The sequence below is a fragment of the Copidosoma floridanum genome, unplaced genomic scaffold, assembly GCF_036245765.1.
Source record: "Copidosoma floridanum isolate Cflo_tuat_1 unplaced genomic scaffold, Cflo_Japanese_pri ptg000040l, whole genome shotgun sequence".
NCBI lineage: Eukaryota > Metazoa > Arthropoda > Insecta > Hymenoptera > Encyrtidae > Copidosoma > Copidosoma floridanum.
The window spans coordinates 7,039,465-7,063,461 of record NW_028321917.1 but is presented as its reverse complement, the minus strand read 5'-3'; the positions used below and the strand labels follow the sequence as shown (position 1 = coordinate 7,063,461).

Sequence of the window (23,997 nt, the reverse complement as noted above, 5' to 3'; positions counted from 1 at the left end):
TATGTGAATCAACACGTTTTCAGATATAAAACAACAATGAAAAATCACTGAGTAATCATGAAGGCAAAATCCAAAACTCTAAATATTAGTAAACAACAAAGTCAAATACAAATTTCACACAGAAGTAGCTGCGACATTGGTGTGCTTATTTAGTTAGGTGTTAAAATATTAAACTTATAATTGTAAGTTTCTAGACCCAAATAGTGATATTAATAATAAGGGACAAGGTAAAATGAAGCAAAGTGCGTAAAATTTCAGGCATTTATTGATATTCAAAATATATACAGATGGAATTTAGAGCAAATAATAATACCTAATTTACTCCACATCTTCTTCATCTTCATCTTCCTGACTGTTAATTTGGAAGTAACGGAGTTCATAAGTATCCTTATCTTTGGAGACCACCCGGAGCCAATCACGAAGCTTGTTCTTTTTCAAGTACTTTTTCGTTAAGTACTTCAGATACCTAAAAATACACGTTTTTGAGGGTTTAGTGCAAATATCGTTCTTGTGTGCAGCTTGTATTTTTTTTTTTTTTTTTTTTTTTTTTTTACTACACTAACTGTTGTTAAAAAAAAAAAAAAAAAAAAGCGGCATTATCATGAATAATTGTAGATTACCCACCTCTTGGAGAAGTCAATGTCACTGTTGACTGTCAACTTATTCTTGTTCCTCTCAATCGTGACATTATTACCAAGGTTGCTCAATTTACCATTGACCTTGATCCTTTCAGAAAGGTACTTTTCCTGTAAAAAATTTAGTGTCATGATGTACATGAACTTCGTTGATTGTAATTGCAACTCATCGGCTGTCGTTACGATAGATAAAATATTTTAACAATAAAATAAGTTTTTAAATTTGAAGAAAACAAAATTACAAAACAACCACCTCACAAGTTGTGATATGAAAATTTAAATTAATATATGGTTTGCACTACGATGACCTCGTTCAAACGAACCTAGTGTATCTATTAGATTATGTATAGATAAAGAAACACGTGTAATATAAATTTACTCACAAAGTTGACAACGTCCATAATGTTGTCTTCAGCTGGATGTGTGCAGTCAATGGTGAATTTCAGCGACACCTTTTTCTTTTGGTTTTTACCTCGGAGGTGTTGCTTTTTGCTGGATGATGCCTGTTTGGGCACATTGGCCTTTTTCGTGACCTAAAAATCAACATCACAACTATCAATGTTTGACACTACAGCAATATCATACCACAAGAGCTAGTTAAAGACGCCGTCAGGTATTTTAACGCGATATCTTTTCAGAGACAACGTTAACTATTAAAAAATCCAATAAATATGTTGGGCTCTTTGACAAACTTTCACATGACCACTGCAAAACAGTACTGATTGATTAATTATGTAAAAATTTCAGAAACTCTGTACGGCACTTAAGGATTGTTGATGATGACTCGAGGTTAGGTGAGTGTCGCGAACTAGTGACAAATCTGTTTTAATCAAGGACATCGCGATACATATACATAGAGTTACGGTTGCGATTAAAAGAGCAGTATATCCGGATCATGTTCTTAATTAAATTTATTCAAGAATCGGCAAAGAAGACGTGATTAACACCAATTTTCTTCAAGAAAATATCTTACCGCGACCATGTTTGCGTGTTGTACCACGACCGAAAGAGGCGGACAGAAAATTCGTCTGGTCGATCAAAAGCTGAACAATCACGGTGGTCGTCGTCGGTGTCAGGGCCGGGGGGGGAACGGAAAGGGGAATCAAGTCACGCGACCGTAGTTCCATCTAGCGCCAATCACCAAAAGCTTTGATCGATCGCGGGAAATTTGTGTAGTGAAATTTTATAAAAGTTAAAATGGATATTTTAATCTCGACCTTCGTTTGCTGTGTTTATTGATGTCATGTATAACGTGGGAGATAAGTAAGCATAATAATTACTCAAAATGAAGTGATCTTCGTGAAAAACTTATTAATTTCCAACCATGAAGTGATTAAAGTATATGACACTATTAATTTTAACGTGAGCTTTTAGAATTTTTCAATGACAAGAAGTGGCAACTTTAAAAAGCTTGCAAGCTCCAGCAGCTTGCGAGGGGAGGACTAAAGAGAAACAAAAATGGCGACACCCATTAAAACCACTGTTACTCGCACAGTAAAACCACTATTGTCGTTATGTCCAGAGGAAGCTCGCAGAAGAGTCTTGAATTTGTACAAATTGTGGATTAGACAAGTGCCATTTATCGGTGAGTGCTCGTTCGGTGCAAAACAATTAGTTCTTGTGGAAAAATTCTTGAGTGACGTTGGTACTTAACCTCAAATTGCGTACTTCGATTTTTATGTAACGTCAGTGTATTTTGGCTTTAGTGCTTGCAAATAAATTGTTTACTCGGTTCATTGTTACTTCAACAATCGTTATTAATGGTTATTAGGCTTATACAGATTTATTCAAAGTATTTGTAATGTATGAGATAAAATGATGTGCCATTTATCAAGAACTTTTGTTGTAGTTCATTGACACTTTTAGTACAATCAAATAGTTTTCATTAGTAAACAACAGTCTAATAATTCTTTTCATTTCAGTCGAGGATTATGATATCCCTAAAGGTAAGGAAGAGTTAAGAGAGAAAATAAGGTCAGAATTTTTGAAGAATGCACATGTAAAGGACATCAGAACCATTGATATGCTTGTAATAAAGGTATGTTATTTATAATAAACTAGATAGTGTAGTTTAACGTATAGTTTTACAGTTTTTTGTTTCTTCATAATCACTTGGTATTAAAATTAGTTGATCGTTTAATTGAATACCAAAAGATTATTCATTTCAAACTTTTTTTAACTATAATGATTATACTAGTATGTTCATAATGCATGAAGTTTAATTTGATGCTTTTATATTTTAGGGACAAATGGAGCTAAAAGAGGTGGTAGAACGATGGAAAAATAAGGGAAGTTTGATGTACTACTTCAGAGATACTGTACAACCAAAGCCAAATGATTTCATGTCGAAATTCTTATCTGGTCACGATCCATGAGTTGATACAGCTCTTATTGATTGTTATAGTTGAAATTTCAATTTTAAGTTGATCCGTAAAAGGTATGTAAAAAGTGTCGCAAGTAAATAAATATTAATAAACGCAATTTTCAGAATTTTTTCAAGTTAATTAAAGTATTAATTAATATTGTACTGTATTCGTACCCTCATTCGGTGGTTAAGAAAGGTTGTTGTGCAAAATATAAAAACAGCAAAAATTCAAAAGGTACAAGTTTAATTGACTGTTACATTTATAAGGCAATAACTTACTTTCAATTTACATATTATTTTTACATCGATGTATTATTCAGTTATATACATTTGACAACATGATATATCAACTAAGCACCTTAGGTACATTATAGTTCACTTTTCACAGCCATGTGGATAATTTGCTTTCCTCTAGTGAATAATTATAAATACGCAAAGATACGCGCACACGCACGCTTGTGCAAACGTTTGAGTGTACACGCACGCCTATATAAATTCATATCACATGTCAGTGAATATGCTAAATTTATGTGTTTTGTTTCCTTGTTCTGTGTATTTACGCATACATACACACGTTTACAAAAAAGCATTTTGCTAAAAAAAAAAAAAAACTTTGTTGTACACATTTATTTATGTTAATCACTTTTCGATTTGTTCATGTCAATGTAGCAACAACAATAACAACAACAACAACAATAGCAACAACAACAACAATAACAACAACGATAACAAATTCATTTTTTCATTCCAGCGTTCATCCTATTTATTATTCACATACATGTACTTTGGTGAGAGTAATCTTTTTGTATAAAGAAATTCATCCGCTGTGGACGTCTACGCGCAATTGTCATTAAAATAATAATTACACGTATATAAATATCTATGTATATAATGTACACAATATGTTTATCATACAAACTTGTTAGCACACTTTTGTTTTTATACCTAGCAAGTCGCGCACAAAAATCATCTTGTTTTTTTTGCATTCTATTTTCACTATACATGTACACGCTTAATACAATTCGTTGTAAAACGAATAGATACTTAAAAATATACACCGTCGGTAACTCTCATGTACAAAAAAAAAGAGCAAGAGGATTTAACAGAGTAGAAAAAAGTAAGAAAGAATCGCTCGTATGTAGCCTGTAAAAATAGGACGAAAAAAATGGCAACGTTCAATCGTGTATTTGTTGTGTGACTCGAGTACTTAACAAAAACTCACATTCTTTTATAGCTGTTCAAGCTAAAACAATACGATAATTTCATGCGCAATTTTTCTATTTTTTTTTCTTTTACTTTTCATTTTTAGTATCTAAAACTTAATTTTGTTGCTGTTGATATTTTATACTATAGTTTACTATGAAACTTTTATTCGTTTGAATAATAATATCAATCTGAGTAATGAGTGTATGTTGCCAATCTACCCTGGTTTGAAAAATCAATAGAAATCGTCCATCATTTCAAAATAATACACCAAAATTTATTTGTTGAGCAAAGTAAATTGTAAGTAATCAAATAGTCAGTTATGTGAAAAAAAACTCTAATGCATTTAATCATTAAATAATCAGATCTTATTTAATTATAATTTACTTGCAGTTTCTTAAGTTTATTACACCAATGGAAAAAGTAAATAACTTTTACTTAAGGTTTGTAACAATTTTTGAAATCTTCTCAACGTGCGTGCTCATACATAGTCAAAAAATAACACTCAGTGCTCAACAAAAATTAAAATACTTAATACCTATTTGTTTTTAATGTACACACCAGTCGAATTTATCTACATTTGTTGGTTTTTTTTTTTTTTTTTCATTGTTATTTTCTAGAACAATTGGATTCTACGCTGCAAAATCACCAGAAGTTATTTAATTAAAAAAAAAAGTATACAATATCTCTCTATATTCATACAAAAAACATATAAACATATAAAAACAACTTCTCCCTTTTTCTTTTTTTTTTTCAACCAAATAATCCTTTTCCAGCAGAACAGCTTACGTAGACTGGACAACTTTGAAAATTTACGCGTAACATCCGAACAATCGAGAGGAGACAACGTGGGCTCCTTGAATCTCTTTCTTTTGCAAAATAATCGAAAATAAAGCTCCCAAAAAAAAAAAAAAAAAAATGACCTCCAGCATAAACCAGGGTAAATATTTCCAACAAATGAGGCATTGTATTTATACGATCAAGCAATGATAAACAGCGCCGTTTGCGATCACCCCTATCACAGTAAGAGCTATGCCGTATTCAATATGAACAATAACGAATTCTCGCAACACTGAAAGTGCCGACGATCGAAGACCATAGAAAAAAAAAAAAAAAAAAAAAAAAAAAGCTACGGCCATCCCCAGAGCACCGCACGTCCGTAATATTATATACATTAGACTATGCTCTCGCGCTCGGACTGCATGTCGTACCCGGGGATGACTGCGCGCCTCAGCGAGACGTTACTGCTGCGCAGCCCGTTGCCGTTGAACAGATTCGCCAGCCAGCTGCGTATCGAGTTCCGCGCCGAGCTCTTCTTGTCCGCGAGGCCGGCCACGTTCACGCAGCCGACGCCGCCCACCCCGACGACAGCGCCCCCACCAAAATGGCCGCTGCCGTTGTTGCTGCCGGTGACCACGACCTGGTCGAGCGATCTCCACCTCTTGACCGGCACGAGGCAGTTGTCGCCCGCCAGGAGCGGCGTCTCCGAGAAGTCCTCGTGCTCGTGCGCCGTCGAGTTGTTGCGGTCCTCCGCCACCGCCAGGGGGAGTATCAGGTTGCCGTTCGGGTGGTTGTTGTTCAACAGCTTGTGCGACGCGCGCGGGCTCGGGCTCGTCAGGTCTATCATCTCCTCAACCTTGGAATTGCGGCGGGTCGACGTCGTGCACTTCTCGCAGTCCTCCAGCGAACGGAAGCTCGCTCGGCGCGGCTGATAACTCATCACCGAGCTCGTCATTAGCTGAGCGGCATCGAAGCTGCTGCTGCTGCCACCTGTGTTATTGTTATTGTTGTTTTTGTTGTTGTTGTTGTTGTTGTTGTTGGAGCCAATCATCGCCTCCGCGGGGAATGGATCGAGAGAGCGAGACTCGCGCATCAGCAGCTGATGCAGATTGTTGTGGTGGTTGCCGAGATCGTCACCCGCTGATGAAGAGGTCGCGCCCAGCGCCGACATCATCTTTGCGTTCTTCCGGAACCTCGGACTGCTGGACTGGTTCAGGCCGTTCCTGTGGGTATAGATAAATTCGCGTTCATGATTTTGGTTTAGAGTATATGTTACCGTGAGCCGATGTATAAACAACGGGGTTATAATATACGCACTTGTCCAATTTGAGGAACAGATCGTCGAGTGCGAGCTTGATGTTGGCGGCCCTGCAGTCGGCGTCCTCGCGCACGATCGCGTTGTCGAGCGTCATCTTGGAGGCAGCCTCGGTCAGGTAGAGGGGCGCCCGTTCGAGCCGGCGCGCGAGCAAGGAAGTGCGCATCTGCAGTGGACTCGAGTTGCCGCATTGCGAGGCCGAATCGCCGGCATCGGCCGGCCTCGGCACGCTCGACTGACGCCGGCTGCCGGCTCCCAGGCCGGCCAACAGGGAGGCTTGCCGCGAGTCCGGATTCAGCTTGGGACTCCTGCGCGGCCGGCAGAACAGAGGTGGCAGGTCGTTTATGTTCACCTGTGGGATTTCGTTCAATGTGCAACGATTAATACCCGTTGGCAGTTAATATTATTATGTAAAAACGAGTCGAGCACCTCTCTCTTTTGTATGGCCTTCTCCGTCGCGCCGGTCAGCCAGTAGGTGTTGACCTCGCCCTTGCCCTTCATCTTGACCAGACCTCGTTCCTCGACGATGTAGCCGCCGATTTTGTCGAGCGCGTCCTTGCACTGGGCGCTTATGTGTATCTTTAGCGGCTCGCCGTTGGACTCCATTCGCGATGCCGTGTTGACGGTGTCGCCGAACAGACAATACCTGGGCATCGTCAGACCAACCACGCCGGCTACGACGGGTCCTAAAGACATCACAAACATTCAAATATCGAATCTGTCGGAGCGTTTGTACTCGACAATTTTCCTTCTTACTCACCCGTGTGGATTCCGATCCTCAGTTTGAGCGTTTCGTTGGGCCGGTGAGCTATCGTGTGGTGCTTGACGGCGTTCAACAGCTCCAGGGACATGGACGCGATTTCCCCGGCGTGCCTGTTGCCGTTTTTGATCGGCAGCCCGGAAACCTGGAGCGAAACCGACAAGCCGTGACAATTTTATGACCAAAGGTATCTCTCGCAATCGGCTACTTACCACCATGTAAGCGTCCCCTATGGTTTCTACTTTGTAGACCTCGTAACCCTTGATGATCCGATCGAACAGAGTGTAGAGGTCGTTGAGGAAATTGACCACCTGCGAGTAACGAGAAGCAAGTCAAGTTTCAGCGAACATGTTTTTCAAGCGCGAAAATTTACCTGAAACGGCGTGCTCTCGGCCGACATTGCTGTAAAACCAACGATGTCGCTGAAGTATATGGTAACCAGGTCGAAGGCTTCGGGCTCCACGCCAGTCCCGTTCGTCAGGCAGTTGGCAACGGGTCTAGGATACGTAGAGTAAACAATTAACTCGTTATTAAGCATAGCTCGAGCGTTTTGCGGAAATTTGCCACTAATTGGCCACCTTTGCTAGGAAAAAATCATCATTTACTGTTGTTGGAAGTAATACTACTTTCATCATCCGTACATTATAGCTAACGCAGAAACAAAGTGAACTTGAACTACTATCCAGTAAATGGTAATATTCCATGTTAACCTAATGTTATAGTGTACAGGGCCATTTATTGGGTCACGCAAAAACTGAGGAAAATGATTAACTTATGGTTCCGATTGAAGTTATGGCCAGTTGCTGATATACGTTTACCAATTTGCAGTTGTAATCATATACCAGAGAAAAAAAAAAACAAACAGATAAAAAACCAACTTGGGTAACATCCGGTGCAAGAGGTCCTCGGTCTTGAGCTTCTCCTCGTAAAGTAAGCGCGTCCGCTCGCCAACGACGTCCTCGAGATTGTTGGCGTACTTCTCCATCATGTCCATCATCTGGTCCATGATGTTGCGGCTCTTGAACCCGTTGATCTTCTTCATGCGCTCCCTTATGTTCTTGAAATCTGGCCTGAGCTCCGGCGCCTCGGCCCAGCAGTCGGATATTATGTTGACGAGGTAGTCCGCGCACTCCATCTCCGAATCGCAGAGCAGGTCGATCTTTGGCCTGAACGGCGCCTCGTTCTCCTCCGGCAGCCTTTTCACTCGCTCTATGATTTCTGAAACAGCGCCAAACACAGCGTTGGTTTTTTCTCTTTTATTTACTTTTGGGATGAAACAACCAATTTCTCAACCTTTGGGCTCCAAATGGTAGCCACCGTAGGGCCCCTTTCTGCCCAGCATTTCAAACAGTATGATACCAAACGCGTATATGTCGGCCAGCTGGTGTCCCTTCACCAAATTGCTCGGTTCCCTCAGCAGTTCCGGCGCCTTCCAAAACAAATCTGAAAAAAAAAACAAACGCACCAGCGTTATATTGTACAACATCACCACCAGCAGGAAAGTACAAATGACGACGTACTTCGGTAATACTCGTGTTCGCCGATGCTGTCGGATTCGGCGCTCTGGCGCATGTCGAGGAGCCCAAAGTCGGAGACCTGAAGCACCCAGCGCGACGTTACCACGCAATTCGACGACTTGAGATTGCCGTGGTACTGGAGCTGGGTCGACTCGTGAATGTACAGCATACCCTGCGAAAAGAGGGCAGTTTGGGTATTTTCTTTTTTTCTTTTTTTCCTCCAAATTAAACTTGGCATATAGCGTCAGCTCACCTTGATGAGATCATTGAGTAAGGATGAGATGAACATGTCGTCCAGCTTTATGTCTTCGTTTTCGATGATGTCCTTTGGTGGAACCCAATCAAAAATCGTTACGAAAAAAAGTTGGGGTGAGGGTGGGGAGGGTCACTCAAAGCATATACAATGTATTATGTATACTCACGTAGAGACTTCCTTTGGCACAGTAATCGGTAACGAGGAGCACCCTCATGGGCTCGACGACGGCCCCGATGAACGAGTTGATGTTGGTGTGGCGCACGTCGCGCAGCATCCGCATCTCCTTCATCACGTCCCGCGAGATGTCCTTTTTCCGCGAGAACTTGAGTTCTTTGATGCGCACGACGACACCGTGGTACTGTCCGGTGTGCGCGAACATCTGCGCCCCGCACCTCGACTCGAACGACATTGCACTAACTAAACTTAACTGCAACCAAACGTTCAAAGTATGGGGCATTGGCATATGGTCATTATATAAGTATATTTTCAGCCAAGGGGCCTAAAACCCTGTCTGCCCTTATGTCGGGCATTATTTTGGAAGTAATTCAAAACAACCTTTGTTAAGTAAATATTTTAATTGAATTAAAGAAATGAATAAATACGACTAGTGTGTATGTGTGTGGCAAAAAGAGTTTTTGTACTTTTTGGACAAATCCGTTTTTTTTTTTTTTAGTCTATTGTACAGGGAGCATGTACGGGGCCGTTTTTTTGGGACACAAAAACACATCTTGTATATTGTCATACTCGAAAAATTTTGGGGCTTGGGATATGCAAGTTGCAAATGTCATCACATTCAAGGGGAAAAAGATTTGGCGTGTGCCATTTTTCCGACACATTTAACTTTCACTTTGCACGTATTAACACCAAGCCTTGTGAATGAGCAATAGTAATTTGGAAACGCCTGTTTTCGTAAATTACAACTCCAAAAGTTTTCGCGTGAAACGTAACTACAATTAATCCACCAAAGTGATAGATATAAGAGGTGTGCCATTTTAAAAAAACTTACTGTGTACGGCACTTTGTTAAATTTCACGTCTCTTTTTGCAAAGTCTGCTTACAAGATTCAAGTGGCATAATTGACGATGATTTTATTGAAAAAAAAAAAAAAAAAACCAATGGTGATCCACCTTTTACTGAACATAGGTCGAAACTATATACACAGAGGGTAGCCGACCTATACACTTAAAATAAAGTCGGAGCGAAAGACGTAGCGCCTACCTTACTAGGGGAGGACATCATGTTGTCCAGCAGGGGATACCCGTGTATATCGTTGGGACTGATCTTCCAGAGCAGGCCCTCGATCTCCTGCTCGATCTTCCACCTGCGGTATATGCTCATGGTGACGACGCTCGCGCAGAACAGTATGACGGCCAGTACGCCCGCGGTGACGATGCTCCTGACGTGCGAGTCGTTCTTCGGGCAGTGCTCGTTCCGGAAGCCGCACCCGGGCTCGGCCTCCGGCTTGTTCTTCCCCGGCCAGTCTATCGCCTCCGACGGACGGTACGCCTGTGGGATCGGGTCACACGTTATATTTACATATTTATTTGTGGTGGTGGTGGTGGTGGAGGTGGTACCGACCAGAGTGTCGCCCTGGTGGAACTGGCCGACGGGCTTCATTTGAAAGTCGCAGGAGAAGTTTTTTATGGTGAAGGGATCCTTCCTCAGAGCCAGTACCGAAAAGTTGCCCTCCGAGTCCCCGTTCTTGTCGAGCTTTATCGTCGCGCCGCTTATACCTATTTTTTTTTTTTTTTTTTTTTTTTTTTTTTTTCGGTCAGACGATCATCATTGGATCATTGGTGGGTATATATGGGAGAGAGTAAAGGGTGTGCGTGATTACTTTGATAAATGTGCTTCTTGATGATGGTTTCGATGATGAGGGTGCCGTTGCTGGCGATTTCGATGACACTGAGGTCTGGGTTTTCGCGCAGGAGGAGGTCCAGGGCCCTGGCGTACAGCTTCACCGAGTCGTACAGGTAGGCTGCGTAGATGGACACGTACTGAAATATGCGGTCAGGTTTAAAATGTTTATTTTTCGCTCTAAAAAGTTTTTTATTTTTTTTTTTTTTTATTTTAAACTTGGGCGTGGTTGATTTTTGCGTTGAAGTTTTTTTTTTTTCCTCATTACATACAGCACTTGACGAAATTGTTTCCTGTTTCAATGATGCTCGCTTAGAAAGAGACTAAAGTATTAAAAATAAAAAAAAGATTTAAATGTTTGCGTCGATACTTTATAAGAAACTTTATTCGGTAACAATACGTCGCTGTATTTTTCGTTGAATACGAGCAATCATATGAAACAATTTCCAACAATTGCAGTACGTTACATTATTGGAAGGATTTTTTATTCTAAATTGTTTCAAATTGCCCAAGTCTAATTTTTTTAAGATTAACGATTTTTTATTATCACATTAACTGCATCATCATTTTTAATTATTATTGAAAAACAATATTTTTTGAACACTACAGGTACATGCGAATGGAAAATGTAAATAAAACTTAGACAAATATAATATTAAATTCGTTAAATTATATAGAGAGGATCGATGTTTTGAAAAAAGTGTTTTTTTCAAACCTCTGAGGATTTATGAAATACTATAGCTTTAAAAATTGTAAAAAAACAAATTTTCTCCTTAAAAATATACCAAAATAGCCCTGAAAAAATATTGGTTAACGTGTCGTGTTGAAAATCATTGGTAGGGGTTTTTTTTTTTTTTTTTTTTTTGTAAAAAAAGCGACCTCACCTTTTCGAACTTGTCGAGGAGGAAGCGCTCGGGCACGGGAAAGTTGAAGGGGTCCTTGCTGCTGTACTCGCGTACTTTGCGCGTGAACTCCTCGTAATTTTGCGTGGGCGGTGTCGACGCCACGACCATCAGGGAACGGGCGCGCTTCAGGAAATTCCAGTCCTTCGGGTCTTGGCAGTTTTGCAAGTTGTCGTAGTGCTCGGGCTCTGTGGACACGATCAAAGATTGTTTGATTTTAGTGTAAGTCGCGCGACTTTGGCTCTTGGAATTCATATAGATTAGTTCGCAAATACGATTAGCGGTTGGAAGGAATATTTTCACAATTTTCACGAAAAGCAAACAATGATGAATATTCAATTTTTGTGGGCAGAGAATCAAATCGTTTGTGTATATTACGTTCTTGACTTGGGCATAATTATTTTACATATATTCCTCAATCCTTGCAAGTACAATTTTTTTCCAAAAATACAATAGACCGCTTTTGCTGCAGAAAACAATTTTTTTTTCTGACTTTTATAACAAAATATAATACAACAAAAATTTTTTTCAGCAAAAAAAAATGTACTATAATGAAATAATATACTTTAATAGTAGTTTTATTAGTATAAATAATAGTTTTTCTTAATCCAACGTTAAAAGTAGCGATAAAATAAAAAATTGTATTCCATTAAAAAAAGAAAGTTACATCGATACCTATATAAATCGTAAAAACGCAAAATTGATAGGAAAAAAATTACAAGTGATTTCTCGGTTGTTTTACCCATAAAAACGTATACTAACTCCATAAGTACTTCATTGCTTCCTTTGCCGTATAGGTCATCGTGTCGATATATATGACCATGTACTGGCCGTTATCGAACAGCCTCTGATTTTGCATGGCGTTCATGAGCTCTACCAGAGATATCGGAGTCCCAAGAAATATGTAAACTGCAAAAAAAAAAAAAAAAATTAAATTTTTTTCCTTCCTTTGACACAATAATTTATCGATCAAGCACGTATAGTACATGCATCATCCGCATCTTTCAAATACACGAAGTACACCGAGATTGAGATCCATCGTGCACAAACATGCATACACATGCATACATGTATAATTAAGAAGTAGCGATTGGTGAAAAAAAGAAGGAAAATCATTGTCAAGTACGAGCAATTACAATTAGCATTACACGTGCGATTATGTCGGATCGGATGTGCCCGTACAAAGCGGAAGATTTATAGCCTCGGATCTTTATGAAAAAAAAAAAAAAAAAAAAAAAAAAAAAAATTGTACAACTTGACCTCAAGGATTCCCGTGATCCTCTGCCGTGAGAGAAAAGGGGGGTCTTACTGCGCGTGATGTTTTTGGTGTCCTGAACGAGACTGAACCACGCGCCACCCTGACAACAGGGCAACCGATCCTCGCAGCATATGTGCCGATCCTCGAGACTGATAAACCGATTGATGGTGAGATTGTGCTTGGGCGCCTGGTTCTGCAGCGACTTGGCGACCGTAGACCACTGCTTCTCCGCCACAATGATGAACTTGTTCCAATTGTAGTGCAACAGCAGGGCTATCACAGATTTTGTCACCTGCGTGTCCGGTGGCTCGGTCCGCGCGAACGTGTTCACCTTCGAGGCCTCGTTGTCCGAGCATTTCTGCAAAGTAACAGACGCATGAGTTGAAGGGCCACTCGTACGTATTTTTTTTGGTCATCGTGTGGGTGAGGAATCGGGAAAAAAAAAAAAATCAATGGGATTTTTCACAATTTTGCGGCGCAGCTCTTCTCCATCCCAAGTAAACTCTATACTCCGGTAGAAAAATTAAACTCTCGGGGCACAAAAAAAAGTTTAAGCATTATTTACCGCACCTCTGTATGTACGTAAGAGCATCTCAGCAGCCGAAAGAACCGCTACGCCACTCGGCACCCGAAGAGAGTTCCTCCTCTTTTTTTTCTTTGTTCCTCGATGTATTATCACGTACGCACATTGTCGCAGGAACGGAGGAGGGGGGACGCAACGCGTGGGCAAAATACATGTGTATACATATAACGTATATATATGCGCCGGTATGATTTTTTTGCGAGCTCTTTTTCTCGCCGCTGGATGCGAAAGAGTGCCGTAATCGTCGCGAGCTCATCGCTCCACGTGTGGAGCTATATTTAGAACGGAGGAAAGAGAGAATACATACGGACGCGCGTCAGCAAAAAAAAAAAAAAATAAAGTGCAAAAGATAAAGAACCCGGCGGGCAATAACACGTATATATATACTGAGCGCCGGCAAAGATCCTTTGTGCGGCTCTCGTCGCGTGGGTCTTGCCCCTCGCAATCCTTTCTTTCTTTCTTTCTTCGCGTTTCTTTCTCCTCATATGCGTGTCGCTTTGCCTTTTGTTATCTTTTTCGGAAAATAAGTGCGCCGAATATGATCCGCGCGCGCGTGCACGCCTGTGTATTGTTGGGCACTCGTTGAAATCGCTGAATTTGAGCTTCCGCGTGTAGGGGGGAGGAAGGGCCCTATACATAATTTTTGACGTTTTCGAAATCTCTGGTCTGACACTCTGCGAATAAACGACTGGCTTCTTACATTAGTTTTCGGTTTGGATTTCAATGCAGAACATTGAGGAGTATAACCGTATTAATTGACACCTGCAGTAACTCAACTGTACTATTAGTATATGTCTGATGCACTGTTATTACGGTACACGTATAGTATTTTATGATGCTACGACTTGTTATTTTTTGAAACGCGATTTTTGTTCAACGAGTCGTGCGTGGATCCTTAAAATATTATTATTAGTAAAAATGATAGTATTTCGCCATTTGTTTTGATTGCAAATATTATTTGTATTTGCTTGATAAACCATGCGGTTAAATATTTTCTCACTCATTTATTTCAAGCCAAACTCAACGGTATTACCATTGCACGGTCTTTCTTGTACGTTTTATACAATTATTCAACAAAAATTTAATTTTCAAATTAGGTACTTGCAATATTGGGTTATTAAAAAATCTGTTTTCTAGCACTGTTACATATCTGACCATCAATGTTATTTAAAAAAAAATTTTTTTTGGAAACACATCTAATCTAATATATCTTACAGTTGAAACGCGCGATTATTGAAATGATCTTTTCTATGTACATCGATCGAGTGCCCCAAAACAAAGCTCTTGATCACAAATTTTCCTAATTATTTATAAAAGCCATGATCACAACAGCAGTTTGAAGTTATTTGTTTTGGAAACGATTTGTTGTATCTTTTAAAATTTTTATTCTGTTTTACAAAGTGCAATCTTTTACAGATTTCTAGGTCACAGCTAATATAATTCAAGAGACTGAAAATACGCTTAGATCATGATTCTATTCTATTTGTCAACTTCTCCTGCATTTACATCTCTAAACAGAGATGTACCAAACCCTTCGACACAGGAGGGGGAGTTATGAACCTGCACGTGCATAACACATTACACTGCAGCAGTGAACAAAAAAAAAAAAAAAAATGGAAATGAGCAAAAATGAGTGTGTGTATAATACATGTACACATGTGTGTATTAAAGGGTTGGGAGGGAAAAAAGGAAAAAGAGTAAGATCGAGGAGAATATGGAATCGAGAACGATCGGGGGAGAGCAGCAAAAGGAGGAACCGGTCGAACAATGGCCTGGAGAGATCAAAAAGAAGAAGAGTTGCCTCCTCTTTCTGTTTTTTTTTTTTCTCATCCGCCGGCCGGCTCTGCATATGGCCAACGCGCGGGCACGTATAGGCATACCCACGAGTCGCACAACCCCTTCTGAGTGTCTTTCTCTCTCTCGGTCGCCCCTTGCCTCCGGTGGTTTTACGCCCATCGGCCCCTTGTTTCTTTCCTCCCTGCTCCGAAGGTGGTCCCCCCCCCTCCCCATAATTCTAAATATAGACGACTGCGGCTGAGAATAACGCGCGTGTGTATTTATACACCCGGAGAAGAACCTGACCAAAGAGCGCCATGTGTGTTATGAATTCATCCGAGGAGAAAAAGTGTGTCTCCGAGTGAGGGTTACCGTCGGCAAACGAGGGTTGAGCTGCTTGATGGGCAAACGGGTGCGATATTTTTGATGACGAGCCGTTTAGTTGTTGATGTCTCCTTTCGCGCGAGGAAGAATGTCCATGGAAAACTAAATAACTATTCGCTATGGGGGCATGTACCATTGGAAGCCGGTATTATCAACGGAGAAAAAAGATACATGCATTTTTTAAATGTTTACGTATAGACGGATCGGGTGCGCTTTTCGAGCTCTCATCGAATGTAATTTCGTATGTTTTTTCCAAAACTTTAGACCGTAAAACATGTTTGTCAAACCCATCGGAGAAAAGTTTATTACCAAACAACTTCTCCTTTTGCCTACGAGGGAGCAAAATAATGCAATAAACTTTTTTTTTTCCCCGATTGTTTGCGTCAAAAGTCAGACGCTTAACATGCAGTATAAAACAAAGAGGACGAGAAAAAGGAAGAAGAGCCAAATAAGCTCGCGAAAACCGCAGTGGCTCATTATTCCGATTCGAATTCGAAATTGATTTGCGGATCATAAATTCGAGCGCCTGTTTGTATAACTTACTGTCGAGGAGTCTGGCGCGGTAGTTTTATTGCCGCAAACTACTATACAAACATAATAATGTGCATGTGTGGGTGTATATGCGCTCGTTAAAACTGTCGAGGGTTACGTATACCATACAACATGCACTACGTCAGCAGATATTGTGATGTCATTACAATAATATATGGCATACATAACGTTCTTGCATGTAATTAGTGACATGATACCTCCTTATCTGGTGTTAGCGATGCACCTGATTTTATACAATTTTTGCGATTTTGGTAATTAGAGGAATCGGCTGATTATTCATCCGATTTTTGGTTCCTACTACGGGATCTTTTAAACGGTAAACACGTTATTTACTCTGTAAATCCAAGTGCGACAAAGTGCGTAGTTAAAAATGTCGATTTTTATAAAATGTATATGGCGGAAGCACTTGGTGCTTATGGTAAAGTGTGAAATATATATGTTTGCAGATGGTTCGAAATTTTGTGTTTTAAGTAATGTAATTTAAGCACATACGAATAGAAAATAATTTTATTCAATTGAGCTTGAATATGTTGAAAATTTCGTCTGACTGCTCGCCCCATATAGGAATACTCAAAATATTTATGTCGGTATGTTTGAACAAGTTTGTGTGTTTTAGCAATTTGTTAAAAAATTGTGTTGGTCTTGGTGTTTCATAAACATTTCATCCAAAATTTATGTCATTTAAGTATTGCAACGAGTAGTGTCTAGTATGAAAGTTTGTGTATTTTAAACGTACTAGAAACGTTTGACGTTCTTTTTGCAATCCATGTTATTGACACTATATACTTTTATAATTACTTGTAAAAAGTACCGTATTTATCATTAAGAAAATTTTTTCTCTCATTTTTCATCTTTGCAAACGACCGTAGTACAATTTACATGTAAAACTTTTATGGTACCATAAATCGCGTAGTTTTAAATAATAATATTTTCATAAAAATGAACTACAGTAAGAATTGATTAAAAAATTTTTTAATAAATCAATTTTTGTATAATAGAACCATTATGAAATTACAATCGTATGTGTTTTGATGTATAATTTCATATAATATATTAACTGAAAACAAATACATGTTTTAATTCAATTTGCTTTTCATAAAAGGATCAACAAATAAAATTAAATGGTATTACTTTATATTATTTTAATATAGTATTGCAAAAATTTAATATTATTGACTTATTGAAAAAAATCCCACCAAACAATCCACTTGAACTGTTTCAACCAATCACACGATGAATCTTTAAATTGTTGTAATTTCATTGTGTTTGTGTATATTTACAATACTAAACTACTCAAAACACAAAGTGTAAAACCATGTATAGGTAAATAATTATATTGTCAAAGGAAACCCTTTCAACAAATCTTTGGGAACTCTATGTACAACCCCTTCCTTCCTCATTATTCGAAGCACCACATCACCCGAAAGATGAGCTTCGCAATCATTAAGACATACCCAGTGAAATGAAGTCTGAAATAACGCTTACACGATATGGTATCACCCGATGCGTAACAAGTGTCGTGAATATCTCTCTCTCTCTCTCTCGCAGCCATCGCCTGAGTCCATAGCCACACGGATTTCAATCATCGCGACTTGATTAAACGAGGAAATATATTATGTTACATCTTGGAGATATGCATCTATATTGGGTAAGTAAATTTGTTTATCAACATCGCATGCGTAACACATAAATTTTTGTATCGAAATATGTATGAGAAAAAAAAAAAAATCATTTAATGTCCAATGTTATCTGATGACGTCATGGCGCCAAGTCTAAGATAAGGATCATCATTTTTGGGAAGAATAAAAAAAAAAACAGATAACACATCACCAAAGTAATCGGGAGCTTTAGAACAAACAGATGTCGGCAGCGTAAACAAGCGGCAGACGTATAAAATAGAACGACACACGGAGTTTTTAAGCTGAAAAGACCGAGTCTCTGCTAAACGAGGAAAAATGCATGTGTGCCATTACACTATCACGCGACATCAACTAAAAATATGCCAATGAGAATTGTTGTTAGTATATAATTAGCATAAGAATGTTATTTTATCCTTTCGAACGAATAAAAAATTAAAAAAAATAAATAAAAAATAGTCTTTAGCTACAAAATTTCGAACAGCATATAAGTACGTACCCCCGTATATGACGTCTCGTTGCGCGGTTGTATTTATCTCTTTCCCCGTATCAGCTGGCAATATTGAGTACACAAAGACTCCATTAAACTCGAGTTTACAAATAGCACTGGAATTACGTTTTGAGGTATTTGGACGCAAGGCGGTTGATGTTGAAACTTAGGAAAAAAAAATACGATTAAAGCCCCCATACGCCGTCACTCGGACACACTTTGTGGTAATAAAAAAAAAAAAAAAAAAAAAAACATCCCTACTACAATTAAAATTACATCTTTGCCCCTTGGTTGGAAAAATTTCGAGACTAAAGTCGTTGTGCGTCAAGAAACAAAGTAAGAACTATTCACGGAAAAAAGTTCACTGTACCATGAAAATTTGTTGAAAGTAACTCAACTGTCACGTAGTTACACTAATAAATTTAAGCTACCATGAAAAAGTTAAAATAGTTATTCTTACAGTAAATTTCGCATTATTTCGACACTCATTTTATGCAACAACTTTTGCACTCGTGCGAAAACCACCTGCTTCGGGGATTTAAACATATACACGTACTAAATACACCCATATGAGTATGTATTCAAATCGCGAGTAAGGAAATTCTTGAAAATTCGAACAAGTATCGCAAAGTAACTGTGCCAGTAAAAGCAAACACATCAGCAGCACGGAAAAGCTCCAACTCGATTTCCATTGAAACGCGCGAGGCTCTGCTTGTAAAAGCAGTCCCTTAAAAATGAAAAACTGCGCAATGTATACAGCAAAGAGACGACCAATCCGCGCTCTCAGACGTATCCGATGACAGCGAGACTCCGCGACCCCAATGAGCGACTTTAGCACTCTTGTGCTCCTCGTTTTTCCCTAGACTCGAAGTTATACCACTGCACGCCCGGGTATGTACTTTCATTGGCGGTAATAAAAGCAATTGCCGGCAGACGCTAAAATGTATACATAAAAAAGCGCCTCGTCGTCATCTCCACGCGTACGCGAAAGACGAGTACTTTTTTACTTCACAAACAATCCACGCACGTCTAATCCATCACGATTACGCACAGTTCCTCGCCGCACTTCTTACCGATCTCTCAGTAACGTTGGACCAGTAAAAGAAATTGGACGCAAATACGTGTACATCACATATGTCGAACGAATTTATCGTCAAGAAAAATTACGGGCACGCCCCGATCGTTCCTACCGATCGGCAGCGCGTCCTTACGTTTATTACCGATCGCGCGCTTGTGTACACGAGCTTGGCCCCCGATGTGAAAATACATCCGCGACGGGAAACACGGACAGGAGGAGGTGAGACCGGATGGATTCGTGGAACGCAGGGGCCGCGGGATCGTGAGCACACGGGCCCTGACGGCAACGCTTGCCGATCGTTAAGTACGTCGTTCCTGTTAATGGTTGCTATTAGCGAGCCGGTGGTAGCTTGAGGGACAAAAGAACGGAGTAGAGGGAAAAATGCAAGCCGTGGGGTGCGGGAGTCAGGGGAACGGTGGATTCGAGAGGGGCGGGGTCACGATCGAGCTTTTGAGATCGGTATCTTTGCCGGGGAGTAGAGCGTGGCCGAGAGAAGAAAGTTTTCGGGCTCGAGTGCTGTTTGTTGGTCTAACAATTGTGTAACCCATTTTAGGTGTGAAACAATCGATGGGCCAAAAAGTATACGAGTATTTTACATTTAATTGTCATGCTTGAAAAAATCAGCTCTATTTGTGTGGGGCAACGTTCTCAGACTAGCTCGAGTAATTTTCATCCGATTAGCTTAAAATTTGGTAGATATAATGTTGTATTCATACTATAGAAAGTTGTGGTTTGTTATTTGGAAATATATTTTACAAAAAAAAAATCAGATTTGGTTTTTACATTTCGCAGACTGACGTGTTTTACACCCAAGTGTATACCGAGAGGAAGTCGTAGATCTAATTGGAATACATGGTTTTTATTTAACGTTTTAGGGAGGTAGCACTAGTGAATTGCATTTTTCGCTCTGATCGGTTGAATACAGGAACTTGGTCACTTGTTTACCGATTGCAAGTTCTTTGTGATTTTTATTCTCAAAGTTCTCGAAAAATCGTATGACAGACGGTTGGAAAATATCCGTTCGGGCATCTGCAAATTCTGCAATAATGAAACAGCTCAATCGTTGTCTCGGTCGTTGTAACTCACCCTCATGTATATATATACGATCGCCGACGAGATGACTTAACGAGTCTCCGAAACAGAGAGACGATGAAGCAAGTGCACTCATGTATGCGCGCGATTAGTCGCGCTTGTATATATATGTCCTCCTCGGAGATCTTCACTTGTGTATCATATATATATATGTGCTACGTGTGTACAATACGAAAAAAAGCTCCGTCGCTGTATATGTATACACCAAAAATCATCGGTAGCAGCACTTACATCAGTTGCAGGCCAATCATGCGTAAGTATATAAATATAAATACTAGTAACATATGCGAGTAGGAAGGCCCGCACAAACACGGGCTTTCATTTATTCATAAATCAACAGCGTCTATTTATAGAACAGAGCCAACTAAGCGCTGCATATTATGTGTATACACAACAGAGGGAGAGAGAGATATACCATAACTCACTCATAAGCGCGCAGCTCTTTATCCTTGAATAGCGAAACTGAGCGCGAAATAAATATAGTGTATATCGTATCATGCCGTGCCGCTGTAGGTATATAGGTGTAAGAGTTTTATAATACGTGTCGCGCGCCAAGTGCGCAGAGCTGCAGAAGCAAAAGCTTAAACGGGTGGGTGAAAAAGAAAAAAAAAAAAATCGCGTTGGTACAACAGTGTATTTATATGGCGCGCTTTCCGCTTCTCGGTACGTGTATGTGCGCGGTTTCAAATTCACTGGAACGTCTCTCCTACATTTGTATAAATTGATATATTATATACCGATACAATAAATACATCGTGCGTGTGCATGTGACATCGTTTTACCACCTCGAGCTTTATGTGCACTTACCACCCTTAAATTGATCATCGCGCGAACTGGGTATATGTATACATAATATGACATACTGCCGGTTTTCCATTGTCATGCACGCACTCGCATACGTATAAATATATACTTTACCGTACGTGTTAATACTTGAAAAACAACGGCTCGATTACTTCCGTCATAATCATGCGGGACGATAACTGTGCGTATAGGTATCTATGTTGTGTATAGTTGTCGTCAGCCACGCGAGACTCTCGAATGAGAATGAATTAATCGCTGCGTGTGATTCATTTTCTTCAAATTACTCATGTACCCTATACTTTGTACCGGCCACCGAGTAAGTTAGCGTCTTTGTACTCGTTTGAGCTTTACCGAACCTACGGCATGATTATATATTCTTCGTATGGTAGACGCCGATGCTTCTTCCCTCGTTCATTGATTGGCGCGCATATCGACAGTTTGGGAGAAAAAAGAGCGAGTATGTTGAACTTGAGAAAAACAATAAGGTGCAGGCGCGCGTGTCCGATCGCAAGTGCGCCGGCAATAATTATAGACCGGTGCTTATTCTCGGGTACATTGGTACGAAAATACACGATTCTCGGGGCGATATGGGCCAAGTTTGTTACCCACGACGGGGCAGGGTAAATAGTTGGCGGGGAGTCAAAAAAGCTCGGGTCGATTCGCGGGGACAATCGATATTGTTCATCTTTTTTTTTCTTTCTTTCTTTCTCTCTTTGTTTTTGCGGCCACTGGAGTGTAGTGTATAGCCGAGAGACGTTTTTAAACACCGATCAGCGGAAGGCTACATATTCTTTGTTTTTTTGCTTCTAATGTACCTATTATATAGATTGTATATACATTGTTTTCTTTCTCTATACTTGCAATTGTATTCAGTGAAGTGTCAAAAATACATATGTTGGCATCGAGTTACTCACGCCAGGAAAATAACTGAGTAATATTCTTGATTGATATTATACATATACATGTTGTGAACCCTCATGAAAACGCGAGACACTTTTTCAGCCCCTGCTATAGATATGGTGACACATGATGAACGAATAATTGACCAACAGTGACAAATTTAATGTCCTGTGACATAGATTACAAGTGATCAACATATTGTTAATAATAAGTTGATGCACAAGACTCCCGAATAGCTCTCGGATATTATTTACGATATTATTGCACCCCGGCATCTCGAGCGCATATTTGAGACAAACTTGCCAACGCTTACCCAAAGAAGAAAATAGATACGAGAACTGGCGAAACAAAACAACCAAGTCTTTGTTCGCTGAAATTTTTAATGAATAATCGCAATTGTAGAGGGTGCAGTTGCGCACTTAGATACCAAGAAAACAGAAAATTAATTTTTTACTACTTTTTTTTTTTTTTTTTTTTTATTTATTACATTAGACTAACGCAAGACTCGAAGTAGCTAAGATATAGGTACACTAAAATGTAACCAAAAAGAGGGAAGCCATCATTAGGTGTAGGTCGTATAAGCAGAAGATAGCCATACATAATAAGCCATACTGTTATTTAAACAAACGATTTTGATTCGCCACATATACGTGTATCCATTACAGGTGCAACGTTTGACAATGCACGTGAGCTGTACGTAAAAGGAGCACGCAGGTACATGTACATATATATACAATGTGTACCGGACACGTAAATACAGGCTCTCCGAACAATCAATGCGCTCGTTTGCGTTTGACAAACGTGTGCTTGGCTTCTCTGTGTTTCACTCTACATCACTCGGTCCTCGGTGTCGAGGTGTTTGATCGGCTTGCCACTGAGTAGGTACCGATCGTGACTCCTGCCCTTTGATTAAGGTTCGATTTTTTCGCACGAAAATTGACTACTAACTTGCTCGATTCTTTCGAATCGTCAGCCGAAATTCCCATGAGAGTCTGGTATCGGATCGACCGCCAATCGGTAAACTGCACTTCTTTGGTGTATTTATTTTAAACATGGAAATATATACTAAGGCTGTCGCCGATGTTTTTAAATGTCCTTGTATTTTTAACACTGAAAAATTTGGTGCAAGGCGCTGATTACGAATCCGCCGATGTAGTTTTCAAAAGGACCTTGAATGGCCCTAAATGGCCAATGTTCAGTTCAAAGTTGTTGCAGGGTTTATTGAACGAGTCCCCACTGATCTCGCAAAGTAACAAATTTTCAGTCCAGCGAAACATGTTTTACCAAAATTACTGGTCATTACTAACCACTGCGTTTTCTCATCTTTCGGGTGGCATACCCCGATCTCACGTCCCAATGTTAACAAATCAATATTTTACGATTGAAAAGAATTACAGACGCACGTACAGGTACAATGACTTTGTCTTGTGATCGAAAAGTATACACAATTTCCTCTCTTACGTCAGAGTGACAGAGATTGGGTTACAGGCTTCCTGTAACACTCATCATAGCATTTCTCAATAGATTTATTTACATATTTATCATGTAGTAAATCATGAGTATCATTGAATTTAAGACTACCTGGATCAACAAATGCACGGATTCCATTAATTTACATAATCAAGTGCAAGTAGGTATATGTATCGACCGACTAGTCTTTGTTCCGCATACACATATAATTAATTCACCTAAAACTGTGACGAAACAAAACCACCTGACACTTCAGCAAAGCAAACAGGTTCGTCCAAAATAACTTCGGCTCGCTCGATTGATTGTAACAAGCCCGCAATCCCGACGAACGACGAAATAGTAAAACGTCCTTCCGATCTGAAATTCAAATGGCCAAGGAAAGT

The 23,997-nt window shown here is 39.8% G+C and overlaps 3 protein-coding genes across 4 annotated transcripts in view; 1 reads left to right on the top strand and 2 right to left on the bottom strand.

Annotated features, from left to right (window-relative positions):
* Positions 1 to 247: 247 nt before the first annotated feature.
* Positions 248 to 1,707, bottom strand: LOC106645926 (large ribosomal subunit protein eL22). The gene is made up of 4 exons (XM_014361899.2): positions 1,609 to 1,707; positions 1,019 to 1,168; positions 625 to 746; positions 248 to 466 (listed from the first exon to the last, which is right to left on the bottom strand). The coding sequence occupies exons 1-4, from the start codon at positions 1,615 to 1,617 to the stop codon at positions 319 to 321; spliced, it is 429 nt and encodes a 142-aa protein (XP_014217385.1). The 5' UTR covers positions 1,618 to 1,707; the 3' UTR covers positions 248 to 318.
* A 65-nt stretch (positions 1,708 to 1,772) lies between these two features.
* Positions 1,773 to 3,584, top strand: ND-B14 (NADH dehydrogenase (ubiquinone) B14 subunit). Its single transcript, XM_014361900.2, has 4 exons — positions 1,773 to 1,898; positions 2,010 to 2,220; positions 2,558 to 2,673; positions 2,879 to 3,584. Exons 2-4 carry the CDS (start codon positions 2,094 to 2,096, stop codon positions 3,008 to 3,010), a joined length of 375 nt encoding a protein of 124 aa, XP_014217386.2. The 5' UTR covers positions 1,773 to 1,898; positions 2,010 to 2,093; the 3' UTR covers positions 3,011 to 3,584.
* A 1,757-nt stretch (positions 3,585 to 5,341) lies between these two features.
* The window catches only part of LOC106645921 (receptor-type guanylate cyclase Gyc76C), a 131,961-nt gene continuing 113,305 nt past the window's right edge, over positions 5,342 to 23,997 (bottom strand). Inside the window, exons 4-20 of one of the 2 annotated variants that reach the window (XM_089597832.1) lie at positions 12,900 to 13,206; positions 12,353 to 12,499; positions 11,573 to 11,778; positions 10,669 to 10,828; positions 10,410 to 10,564; positions 10,050 to 10,337; positions 8,998 to 9,258; positions 8,829 to 8,900; positions 8,579 to 8,747; positions 8,352 to 8,501; positions 7,937 to 8,276; positions 7,432 to 7,555; positions 7,271 to 7,369; positions 7,059 to 7,203; positions 6,728 to 6,984; positions 6,301 to 6,650; positions 5,342 to 6,206 (exon numbers count right to left, since the gene is read on the bottom strand). In XM_089597832.1, the coding sequence (XP_089453958.1) occupies positions 5,378 to 6,206; positions 6,301 to 6,650; positions 6,728 to 6,984; positions 7,059 to 7,203; positions 7,271 to 7,369; positions 7,432 to 7,555; positions 7,937 to 8,276; positions 8,352 to 8,501; positions 8,579 to 8,747; positions 8,829 to 8,900; positions 8,998 to 9,258; positions 10,050 to 10,337; positions 10,410 to 10,564; positions 10,669 to 10,828; positions 11,573 to 11,778; positions 12,353 to 12,499; positions 12,900 to 13,206 (4,059 nt within the window). In that variant the 3' untranslated portion in view covers positions 5,342 to 5,377. Of the gene's footprint in view, positions 6,207 to 6,300; positions 6,651 to 6,727; positions 6,985 to 7,058; positions 7,204 to 7,270; positions 7,370 to 7,431; positions 7,556 to 7,936; positions 8,277 to 8,351; positions 8,502 to 8,578; positions 8,748 to 8,828; positions 8,901 to 8,997; positions 9,259 to 10,049; positions 10,565 to 10,668; positions 10,829 to 11,572; positions 11,779 to 12,352; positions 12,500 to 12,899; positions 13,207 to 23,997 lie in introns of both variants that reach the window. The other variant, XM_089597831.1, reaches the window with a different exon arrangement.